At 54.6% G+C, this 12,385-nt stretch overlaps 1 protein-coding gene across 3 annotated transcripts in view; it reads right to left on the bottom strand.

Annotated features, from left to right (window-relative positions):
- Positions 1 to 11,199, bottom strand: part of TCF25 (transcription factor 25) — a 22,207-nt gene extending 11,008 nt beyond the window's left edge. The window contains exons 1-5 of one of the 3 annotated variants that reach the window (XR_003790821.1): positions 10,878 to 11,180; positions 3,182 to 3,346; positions 2,198 to 2,272; positions 1,641 to 1,759; positions 1,113 to 1,178 (exon numbers count right to left, since the gene is read on the bottom strand). Coding sequence is in view for 2 of the 3 variants with exons in the window: in XM_029203197.1 (XP_029059030.1) it covers positions 1,113 to 1,178; positions 1,641 to 1,759; positions 2,198 to 2,272; positions 3,182 to 3,346; positions 10,878 to 11,069 (617 nt within the window). In the remaining variant the exon portion in view is untranslated. Of the gene's footprint in view, positions 1 to 1,112; positions 1,179 to 1,640; positions 1,760 to 2,197; positions 2,273 to 3,181; positions 3,347 to 10,877 lie in introns of all 3 variants that reach the window. The other 2 variants (XM_029203197.1, XM_029203187.1) reach the window with 2 other exon arrangements.
- Between the last annotated feature and the right edge of the window lie 1,186 nt (positions 11,200 to 12,385).

The raw sequence follows: 12,385 nt of genomic DNA on the forward strand, positions 1-12,385 counted from the left end.
CAACTACACCCCAATTCAAAAAAGACCAAAAACGTGGAGACTATACAGCAGTGTAAAACAACTATACCCCAATTCAAAAAAGACCAAAAACGTGGAGACTACACAACAGTGTAAAACAACTATACCCCAATTAAAAAAAAAAAAAAAAACAAAACATGGAGACTATACAACAGTGTAGAACAACTACACCCCAATTCAAAAAAGACCAAAAACACAAACACATGGAGACTATTCTTCGTCTTCACATTATGACAGACTTGAAAGCCTCCTACACCTGCCATGGATCCGAGGAGGAAGCAGCACGCAGACGGGGGGCGTAGGGGTTCAACTCTCGGGGGGCAGCGGATGACACCCCTCCCGGGCACCCTCACGCCAAGTGCTAGCAGGCACTGCAGCCAAGTGCACCCCGACACATGTGCCCTGGGCGCCTGCTCCCCCCATGCTGCTGGCGCAGTAGTGCAGGGTAAATGGTGCTCAGGACCCAGCCTGCAAACCAGGCGTGTGAGAGACAGAAGAACCCTACGGCCCCAGGAAACAAGACATGTGCACGGGGCCCAGGACGCGCAGCAAACAGCCTTGAAGGGTTATCTGTGGGAGGCAAGGGTGACGGCTCGGAACTACTTGAATAAGCAGCTCTTTTTTATAAGCAGCATTTATAAGCCTCTGCCGAGGGAAAGCTCCCACAGTCGGGGCTGGGCCCTGCGAGGGAGCAGCCCAGGCAGAAGAGCCCCCTTCCCACGGGAGGTCTGGGATCCCCATGCTCCGGACGCTCCCGTGGCGCTGACTGCACGGCACCAGCCACCAGAACTCACATTCACGAAGGTCAAACTTATCGCAAAACCCAAACCCCACATCGGTATTGCTCTCGACCGAAAAGCAAAAATGAATCTGGCTAAGATTTCAAGGCCAGAAGCTCAAACTTCAGAATCTTTGTAAAACTAGGACTCGCGGGGGAGAGCAGGCGGTGCATGATGGAGCCCGACACCCACAGACAAGGCCACGCGACTTCTCCTCGACTCCCCTTCGGGTCCCATGGGCTTCCTTTCTCACTGTGGCTGTAAACACCCTCCCTTCCCTTCCCTCAGCTGAGAACACAGCAGTGTTGGTCTTACCTCTGCTCCCCCAGGACGGCTCGGGCACCAAAATACCTTTTCAGTTCCGTGTCTGGATTCAAGTGTCTAGAGAATTGAAAATTTTACAGAGAAAAATGAAATTGAGTGTGTTAACAACGATCCTGAGAATGTCAGAAAGTCACATAAGGACCCAGCATGGAGAGCGGCTCTCCAGCAGGCCTGATTTCTCTGCAACCACATGGCCCGTGGCCGAGACCGGCCACCACTCGCCAGGCCGAGACAGAGTAGCGTGAGCCCGGGCACGAGATCGAGGGGTCTTCACTGCCTTAGGAAGGACGGTGGCTGATTTTGAATGCTGGCAACAGTCTGCGGTAGGGACAGGGTTTCATTAAGCACCTACAGGAACAGGGGGTGGAAAATTCACCCCCGAATAGCAGCTTTAATGCAGCTCAAGAAAGAACGTTCCCAGACACGCAGAGCTAGAGAAAGGTCCTGGAAGGTCAGGGCTGCCCCGTCCCCTCCCCTCTGTCCCCGAAGACGAGCGCTCCTCACTCGGCGAAGCCACACCTGTGCTCCACGTACAGGACATGCTTCTTGGCACTCAGTGGGGGCGGGCCTGGGCGGCTGGAGCCGCTGGCATCCTCAATCCTCTCCAGGATGCGGTCGATGTCCTCCAGTCCATTCTCCTGCAAGTCCCCAAATGACATGTTCACTACCACACTGACTTGCTGACTTTTATAAGTAACCATCAATAGCAAGATTTACTCTTACAAAGAACAAGTATTATATTGTGTTTCCTTCCTGAAAGACAATACAATCTGAACACCCTGTACTGCACGTACATTTAGAAAAAAGAAGAGATGCTTCGTAAGAGGAACAGTCAGAATCACAGACCAGGAAGGGACTCTGCCAACGGAAGAGCATCATTTCGGACGTTTGCTAGAAAATGGAAAGCACGGAGATGGGCTCTAACCCTCAAGGATCAAAGGGAACAAATTTGGTAATTTCCCCTGACCTCTGAATTAGTCAAATAAAAATATCAAGAAAAAACGAAATGTTTTCAACACCACCTCAAGAAACATTCCGAAAAGAACACAGAGAGCAAATCCACCAGCCACACATACCGAGCTTTCTCCTGCAGCGTTTTTCTTATTTTTCTGTTTCCTTTTCTTCTTGCGGAGTTTGCCACTTGTATTAGACTGACAAAAGAAGCTCATTTCGGTAAATGGAAAGACACAATGACATCTTAAATCCGAGAACTAGAGCAGCCAGCTGCAGGCGGACACCCAGTTGCAGGAAGACAGAGCAGCAGGCCCACCGCCCGGCCGTCCACCTTCTGAATGTCCTATGAAGACATCCACTTCTCTCCAGCAACTGACACCTCCCACTGGTCTCCCTGACGCTGGCTGGCCCCCACCTTTCTGAGGTCTCCCTGACCACTCACGGGGTCTGGACCCTCCGCCCACCTGCCCTCCGTTCTCACCCGTCACCGTGTCAACCACTGTCTGCCACACTCAGCCGGCCTGGAGCCCAGGGCTCCGCGCTGCAGGCCGCCACACCTGCAGTCCCCCCACCTCAAGACCGCTTGTGCCTTCCCCCGGCCACCACCTTCCATCAGTGTGAAGGTCCTCGAGGAAGACCCCCGGCACCCCAAGACCAGTCGAGGGCCCAGCTGCACCAGAGGTCCCTGGGGGGCACAGACTGGCTCGCAGTGAGCACTTGCTGGGTGAGTGACGAAGAGCCTCCTACAGGGACCCCCTTCCTCACCGCGCTGCTCAGGTGCCACACCCAACCCTGACCTGGCCTATGTGTCTCTTCAAGGGCACCCACCAAGGGCCCGGTCCACCCGGCCCGAGCTGCAGACACACAGTCGCAAAGAACACACCCGGCCTGGGCAGAAGGGCACTCTCCCAAAACAGAGGGGGCAGGCCTCGTGCCAGGGAGACGTGTCTAGGGGACCCGGACTGTGGCCCCTCGCCAGCCGCCACCAGTCTTGAGGACTCCAAGCCAATCTGATAAGGGCTCCCAAGGAAGTCTGGGGGCAGCCGGGCAATTCACAAAATGGCCCTCACAGAGAATGCCAGCGGGGTGTGTAGGGGGAGCTGCACCTGCTCTGGGGGAACCGCCGCGTCCGTCACGTCGCCATCCTTCTTGGACTCTGAGTGTCCACGCTGGGCCCTCCTTTTGTTCCCTGATGCTGCGGCGTCGATGAGCAGACAGTCGGTCCTGTCCCCGTTCACCCCGGGCGCCTCCTCGAGGTCCTCGATGTTTATCTGGAAACACAGATGGGGGAGCAAGGGCGTTACGGGTGCGTCCTAGTCATAAATGAAAAGGTGACTCTCTGATGCAGGCGTGTTGCGGGGAAAGGTGGGCGGGCACCTTCCAGGTCGCTGAGGTTGTAGAGGGAGGACCACAGATGTCCAGTAGCCCAGTGGCCACGACGCTCCCCTCTCAGCAGCGCGGGGCCAGGGCCACTTCAGTCATGGTCCCAGAGAACGCTGGGGCGCTGTGTGGCTACGGGATCTGTCCTCAGGGTGACATGATGAGGAATCCCACATGGGACAACTTCTCCCCCTACCAAGCACCACCCCAGAATAAACACACACGCTCAGCTAATGCCTCACTCTTCCCTCCTCCCACCTGGACTCCGGCCAGCTGTTCTACACCAGCAGACAGGACCAGCGCCTGGGGGAAGACAAGGCCCAGGAGATACTCAGTAACAAGAATGGTAACGCATCCATCAGGGGAGCCTTAGACAGTGGTGAACAGGGATGAACCACGCTCGTGTGCACACGCAGGCCTCAGGAACACGATGCAGAAAGGAAGGTCCCAGGAGACTCACACTCTCGCTCTGGAGGAGACGGGGCAGGGACAAGTCACGGAACAAGTTCTGGCCCTTCTGCTAGTAAATGAATGCAGTACCAACACCACGCTTCACGAGCCAGATCAGGGATGCAACCTGGTTCACCGAGGTCCAAAAATAAATTTTAAAAACTACATAAAAGATTCAGAACATCCGAAAAATATAAAGCTAAAAAAATAAAAATAAAATCCACTCTAAACCCCAGAACCCTGAGATGATTTCCAAACAAAACTGGGGGGCTTCCTTAGTGGCGCAGTGGTTGCGAGTCTGCCTGCCAATGCAGGGGACACGGGTTCGTGCCCCGGTCCGGGAAGATCCCACATGCCGCGGAGCGGCTGGGCCCGTGAGCTATGGCCGCTGAGCCTGCGCGTCCGGTCCGCAACGGGAGAGGCCCCAACAGTGAGAGGCCCGCGTACCGCAAAACAAACAAACAAACAAAAAAAAACTGGGGCAAAGTCCTCAGCGACTGGCCACTGCCTGTCCCCGCGGGGCCCGGGGCTCTGACGTTAGTCTCAAGGGAAGGGACGCATGCGCGTCTGTGCTCCCTGGTCTTGCATCTTCACCAGCGGAGGTTCCCACGCGGCAAGGATGAAGCTCAGGGCTGTGTGACGCCTGCTTGTCTAGCAAATTCACAGATCTTTTTCTGTAACGAGAGCACCACGCAGACCGCGGTGGGGACAGCACCGTGAGGCCAGGCCCCGCCGTGGACCTTGGTGCGAAGGGAGGAGCTGCAGTGAGGGCCCCGCGGACGGTTCTTCTCCACAGCAGGGGTCCCGGAGGAACAGCCCCACGCTTTGTCCAGCATTCAGGACTGGTGACGCCTCCCAGGGAAGCCCGGGACTGCTTTACTTTTATTAAGTCATGCTCACATCCTTAAAAAAAAAAAATTCTCATTTTTGAGCCCCCTGTGGAAGCTTGAGGTGTTTCCAGAAATTCCAGTTTATAAGGAGCTCCATGCCAAGGTCAACTTCAACGGACAGCAAAACTCTGACCCTTGCACGCAGGACCCTGCGGAGCTTTGGTAAGAGCTCTGGGAAGGAGCACGATTCGCTGCCACCCACGCTGCTACCCACGCTGTCCAGCGTCCTGACGTCGATCTGACTTGCAATCCAGGAGCTGCCATGGTCATCAGTTTTGAGGTCCCAAACGGGTCCCTATTTCCAGAGGGTCTTGTCTGCTGCCTGTGTGCTCTCTGGAATCTCCAGGACAAGGCACCATGAACACTTCGGTGAGGACGGGGGAGGGGCTGGATCTCTGTTGGGGGGTAGGAAGCTTTTTCTTTAAAAAACAAAACAAAACCGTGGTACAATTTACATCTCTTGAAATGAATGTACAGGGCAAGTTTTGGCAGAGCTGTGTAACCTATACTCTTTATCAAGAGACAAAACTCTCCTGTTATGCCAGAAATACAGGCCTCATTCCACCCCCAGCTAAGCCTCCTGCCGATGCTGGCGAACCCTAGGGTTTTCACCACTGTGACTTTGCCTGTCCCAGGACGCCATGCCCGCACGGTCAGTGTCTTCTGGAGTGTACAGCTTCTGAGGCTTGTCCCGCTCTTGTATTAGGCGTTAGCTCCTGGTCCCTGGTGACTAGTATTCCTTTGCATGGATTATACCACATAAAGTTTATCCACTGGGAGTCTTTTGTTTCCGTTTTGGGGTTACTGTGGATTAAGCTGCTGTGAAGATTTGTGAAGTCTTCTGGGTAAGTGTTCACAAGTGGTTGCTGGGGTGTGAGGCGTCAGGTTTATGCTGAATTGCCAGGCCTGTTTCCAACGGTCGGACAATTTCATCCCCCGCCAAGGCTGCTGGCCCCAGCAGCCTTGAGCTGCTCTCATTTTGGCCATACTGGTGGGTGCACGGGGGTATTGTATTACGATTTTTTTATAATTTTTTAAAATAAATTTATTTATTTATCATTTTGGCCCAGTACACCTTAGTATCGAGCCCAAGACTCCGAGCAGGTTTCCGGAACTCCTTCTCTCCAGCACCCTCCCCCTTAACTCCAGCCACTTCTACAGACCCCACATCTGACCTGCTCCCTGGCTCAGCATGAGCTCCACGATCTGCTGGGCCAGCCTCCCTGTGCTCATCTCTGGAGAGTGTCTCCAGTCAGAAAGCCGGCACAGGGGGCCAAGGGACCTCGGACCTGCAGTGCTTGTGGTCTAATGTCTGCAAACAGTTCACTCATGCATTTTGCTAGTTTGATAGTTATTCAGGGCAAGAAGGCGGCTCGAGTACCAGTTATTCAGCCACGGCTAGAAGCTGAAATCTTACTTTTGTTTCCATTCATCCACTGCTTGGTTTACTGAGAGATTGTTTTTGGCTCTGTAAAAATAAGCCTTTCGGGGACTTCCCTGGCGGTCCAGTGGTTATGACACGGCACTTTCACTGCTGGGCCCGGGTTTGATCCCTGGTCGGGGAACTAAGATCCCACAAGTCACACGGTGCGGCCGAAAAGACAAAACAAAACAAAAAACATCTTTCGTTCTAGGGCCCCTAAGAGTGCTACTGGAAAAAAAAAAGTTATTTTTCCTATTAAAAGAGGGAAAACATTAAAACTTTACATTACTGAGGAAGTTCTTCTCTGGCATGCAGTCGGGGATGACAAAGCCTCATCTTTCTACCATCTTTCAGTAGGTAGAAACTGGCATGGATGAGGCCACCTCTGCTAAAGGTTTTCTCACAGACTTGAGGACAAAAGAAGTGATGTGACGTGAAGCTAACCTGAAGAATCTTAGAAAATTATTGAAATCCACGACCAAATGTGCCCTTGAGCAGTGAAAAAATCTACAGGGGTTCCAATACCACCTGTTACCAAATGCGTTTGTGAATGTGAATCCAGGGTCTGGCTCCTGCTGCCAGCAGAACTGGGCATCAAACATGAAGATGACCCATGTCCGCGAGTCGACGGTCACCAAACAACGTCCAGTTCTTATTCCAGTCAAACAAGAGCAACCTCATCAGTGACGCTTTTACTTTGGAACAAGTTTGCTTTTATTTAATTACACAATTTAGATTTCTTCCAATCTAGATTTATTTCAGAGACTGGCCACTATATTGTACATGAAAACAGAGAGACATAAACATGTAATTCTTCAGAAAAGAATAATCTTCCTCGCTAAAACTTTTCAATGATATAGAATAAATCCTGATAGTTTTTAAAAGCTTATGTGGTTTTCTATCAGATTGTCAAAGTGGTCCCTGACCCCAAAACACTAATAAATTCTATTTTACAACACACCATTTTTAACAGTTGCACAGTACGTTATGCTGCGAAACTCGAACTATACCCTTAAAACAGGTGCATTTATTACGTATAAATTATATTTCAATAAAACCGGTTTTCAAAAACCAGTCTGAATGAGGTAGGAAAGATGATTTCTAATCTAAGGCCAAGGAAACTCACCCAAGAGCCAGCAAAGAGGACAGTCCCAGCCATTAAGTCACAGAAGGGTGTCTTCCCACTCCCCAGGGGGAGAGAGGTGTACCAGCCCCTAGAAACGCCTCTAATCCACTTAGGGTCACACGTTTCTATTGAAGTTCTTGGCTGTCAACACGATGTAATATCAACATTTGCTGAGTACTGTGCGCCTGGCATGGGCTAAGGGCTGTACACATTAGTTCACTGACTCTTCGTGACAACCCCATGAGGTAAGTAACATCATCCCCAGGAAACAGGGGAGCCGATGTGTATGCTAGGAACCCTGTCCGAGTTCTCACAGGTGAGAAGAGGCGGAGCCGGGATGCAAAGCCCGTGTGCAGACGCTCGCTCACACTCTGTCCTCAGAGGAAACACTGACTCATGCCGCGACCTCTCCGCACACCTACGAGAACAGACACTGTTCCGGGGGTGGGGATACACGAGGGAACAACAAAGTCTCTGTTCTCACACAGCTGATACTCTCCGGCAGTGGGGGCCAAGCAGCACGAGCTAAAAAGAACACGTCCGTAACTTGTAGGGTTTGTTCTGTGATAACTTCCAGGGAAAAAGGAGAAAGATCAGAAGAACGGGGGGGAGGGGCTGTAACTTTAAATCGGTGGGGAGGGTAAGCAAGACTCAGAAGGTGACATCTGAGCGAAGCCTGAGCGGGGGAAGCAACACAGGAATATGGGGTGTTCCGGGTAGAGGGGACAGCGGGGAGACCTGCGTTCCAGACCTGTGGCTGGAGCAGAGCGGGCAAGATCAGGGAGACAAGGCGGGCGATCCGGGCCCTGGGGGGGGCTGTGAGAAAGGAGGGCTGAGAGCAGATGTGGGCCTAACAGGATCCTTGTGGCTGCTGCACCCAGACAGGCTGCAGAGGCCAAGAGGACGAGCGGGACCGGGTCAGAAGTATCCAGGCAGAGGCAACGGCCACACCGCAGGTGCTACACCTGCAGCCGCCCAGGACTTCACCAGGGTTTGTATGTGGTGTGTGAGAGAAAAAGGTCAGGGGTATATTCCAGGTTGCTGGCCTTGGCAAGAGGAAGAGTGGAGCTGCCCTCAACAGACAGGGAAGGCTGGAGGAGGCAGAGAGGGCAGTTAAAGTCTGGACACACTGAGCCTGAGACGTCTGCGAGACACCTAAAGGAGATGATGTAAAGATGGCGTTTGAATCCACAGACTACGATGGAGGTCTGTGCAACACCAGGGTCCTGCCAGAGAGCAGAAGAGGATACGCACAGCACAGCACTCAGCAGGGGCAGCTGCTGGGTCCCTCTGACCTGACCGATACCACAGGGAGTCCAGAAAAGCACCTTTTCTCTCTATTCACACACAGAAGCACCTGCTTTTTTTTTTTTTTTCATCTATCCCCACACCCTGGCCCACTGTCCATCTATCCTCCTTTCTTCTTCAGAAGGAACGCTAACTTTGCTTCAGAGACAAACACCTGGGCACGATTAAGAGTACAATTTTAGGGACTTCCTCAGTGGCGCAGTGGTTAAGAACCCGTCTGCCAATGCAGGGGACACGGGTTTGAGCTCTGGTCTGGGAAGATCCCACGTGCCGCAGAGCAACTAAGCCCGTGCACCACAACTACTGAGCCTGTGCTCTAGAGCCCGTGAGCCACAACTACTGAAGCCCACGTGCCTAGAGCCCATGCTCCGCAATGAGAGAAGCCACCACGATGAGAAGCCCATGCACTGCAATGAAGAGTAGCCCCCGCTCGCTGCAACTAGAGAAAGCCCGCGCACAGCTACAAAGACCCAATGCAGCCAAAAATAAATACATAAATAAACTTATTAAAAAAAAAAAAAAAAGAGCCCAGAACCTGGATTTCACTGTGGGTGTCACTTACTACCTCATTCGTACAATGGGGACAACATGACCTTCCCAGACCATAAGACACATGACATCGCAGCACGGCCTGGAACGTGTGAACGTTTTCCAAATGAGTTACCATTGTTTAAGACTGAGAAAAAAAGAAGACTAAACCTGGAGGATGTCAGAATAAGGAGAAAGTACACTTGACAGACCGTCAGGGAAAACAGCCAACTTCGGCACAAACCCATTTCAGCCTGTTAACAAGTGGGATGGAAAGAAGCCTTGAGGGTTTTGAGAGAAGTCAAAATATGACTGGAGGGCTTCCCTGGTGGCGCAGTGGTTGAGAGTCGGCCTGCCGATGTGGGGGACGCAGGTTCGTGCCCCGGTCCGGGAAGATCCCACATGCCGCGGTGCGGCTGGGCCCGTGAGCCATGGCAGCTGAGCCTGCGCGTCCGGAGCCTGTGCTCCGCAACGGGAGAGGTCACAACAGTGAGAGGCCTGCGTACCGGGAAAAAAAAAAAAAAAAAAAAAAAAAAAGACTGGAAAACCTAGGGATAAATGATGTGATGGGAGCACTGGGGGAAAACCGCCCATGTGTGGAGAGCCGTGGAAGCTGGGTGGGGGCCCGTGAAGGTTACTTGTACTGCTCTATTTTTGCATGTGTTTAAAATTTTCCATAATAAAAAATTAAAAACAAAGAAATGGCAAGAAACAAGGGAGCGGGGAGGCTCTGAAGAGGTGGCGGGATAGTCTGGAGAATTTGAAGACGGACTTGGTCCCGCTTCCAGCAGAAACTACAGGGTGAGGCTGCCTCTTACCTTGGAGGAACGTGGACAATCTCTAAACCAAACTACCAGGCTGGCAGCCCACACGCCCCAGTCTTAGGATGGGCCCCTAACCTGCCAACTTCCTGTGAAGTTGGGAGCGGTTGCCAGACTAACAGACCTTACAGACGGCAGCTGGTGTTCTCCACGATCTTCACACCTACTGGTACTCCTCCAATCACTCGGCAACCGCGGTCGCGCCCTAGTGTGCGCCGGGCGCACGGTGCTGGGGACACACGGTGCGCAAAGCAGACACGCTACCTGCCGCTCGGGGCGGTCAAGGGAGCGAGAACGAGCACGTGCAAAATTACAGACTGAGCCCAGCGCTACGGAGACGGGGGAGTGAGGGGGGATGGGGGGTGGCGTTATTTCTCTGTGCCAGACACCTGCTACGGGGACGCAGCGATGGGCAAGAGCGAGGCACCGAGTCCTGGGTTGTGAGGAGCAACCGAGATCGTTTGCGAAGGCCCTGCGACGGCACCGCGAGGGAAACACTTAACCCTGAAATCAGGGTTGGCGACCCCAGACCCTGGGAGCGAAGCCTCGCCCACTGAGCTGCGGCCCCGCCCACAGAGAGCAGGCCCCGCCCACCCAGCGGCAGCCAGGACCCCACTTACCCCGCCCCCGGACGTATGGCCCCGCCCCTCACCACAGCCCAAAGCCAACGTAGCCACGCCCCCGGCCTCAGGCCACCGCCCACTCCTTTCGCCCCGCCCCCCACTGCAGCCAAGACCCCAGTCGCCCCGCCCCGTGACGTCACGGACCCTTCTCGCATGCCGCCCCCACCCCGGGCTCCCACCCCGGGCCCCCACCCCGGGCCCCCACCCCGGGCCCCCACCCCGGGCCCCCACCCCGGGCAGCCCGACGCCTCACCAACTCGAACCGGTTGTTGACTCGGACGCCCTCCTTCCCTGGGCCCCGGGGGCGCCGGCCACCGGGTCCCCGCTTTGGGCCTTCTTCTTCCACATCATCGTCATCGTGGAGGACAAACTGCAGGGCGCCGGGCCCGAGGGGCTCCTGGCCGCGCTGTTCCCCCCTCAGCCTCCGGAGGGCCCGGCGCGACATAGGACCCAACAGCCGCTGACGTCTAGAGACTGGCAGAAGGAAGAGCGGAAAAGAGAGCGAACGGCGCGCCTGCGCACTTAAGGCGCGGTGGCGCGAGTCTGGCGTGTCGCGTCTGCGCGCTGCGGCCTTCCGGAACTTCCTCTCTGTCTGCGGTGGCATCAAAGAAGCCGCAGGCACTTACGGGCGAGTTCTCGCGCGATTTGGGCGCTTCCGCGGGCGGGTGTCTTCGGGTTTTCTGGAGGCGCGCCAGCGAGACACGTTTGGACGGCGCGGGGCTCCGAGCCTCCAGTAGCGAGCGCGGGGCGGGGGCGGGGGCGGGGCCAGGCGGCAGCTGGGGGCGGGTCGCGGAGGGGTGCGCCCAGCCGCTGCAGGCCGCCTCCAGGGGCTGCCGGCGAGGCAGTTCTGTCCTCATTAAAAGTAGGCGCGTCCAAGCCGAGGAGCTTCCCAAAGCTGCGCATCTCGACCTCCCTCCCACGGCAGGCTGAAACCGACCCTTAGGGTACGCCTTGGGCGTTTGCTTTTTGTCGTCGTTAGTGCGTCCCAGGTGATTTTCCTGTACATCTAGGTGTGGGAATCCGTGGTTTAAGGTGGAGGCTCGCCACACTTACCGTGTGTCGTCATCTCCTGTGGGGATTTTTACAGTTAAGGTCGAGGACTCATCCCTAGAAATTCCAATGTGGGGTCTGGCATTGACATTTTTAAAAAAAGGTCTTCAGGGGTTTAGAGTGTACAGGCAGATTGAGAACCCCTGCTAGGGCAGGATGGTCTGGTGTGGAGAAGGGGCCCTCCCACCCTGACGGAGGAGGGTTGCGGACGACCCTCACTGTGGCTCCAAGCCCTGTCCTGAGTTCTTACCTGGCCGTGGAAGGTAGACGTCCTCACCTTTATAGGTAAAGAAACTGGGACTCAGAGAGTAAGGAAATGGCCCAGGTAGAATGTGGGTCTGCCTTCGTGTCTGTGGTTCCAGAGCTGAGATGAGGAGGGCTGCTGGCACAGCCCCAGAAGGGAAGCAGGTGTGTGTGCCAGTGCTCGCACCACTGGCCTGGCAGCCATACTGGTCACCGGGATCTTGAACTGCTTCACGCTGGCTGGCACGTGGCTGCTGCCTCACACACACACACACACACACACCCACCCAATCCAGCCACTAAGCCTCACGCTCAGCACATACAGGATCTCCAGGGCACCATCCTCCTAAAAACTCTGATTGTTCAGGGATCAGCCTAGTTGTTAAATAGATTCTGTGTCACTGCTGTTCCAAGGTGTGACCAGCTTATGCAGGCTTATCGCCTCACCTGTGGATGGAAACGAGGGGA

The sequence above is a fragment of the Monodon monoceros genome, unplaced genomic scaffold (genome assembly GCF_005190385.1).
Source record: "Monodon monoceros isolate NGI ecotype Baffin Bay Population unplaced genomic scaffold, NGI_Narwhal_1 Super_Scaffold_10, whole genome shotgun sequence".
Lineage (NCBI taxonomy): Eukaryota > Metazoa > Chordata > Mammalia > Artiodactyla > Monodontidae > Monodon > Monodon monoceros.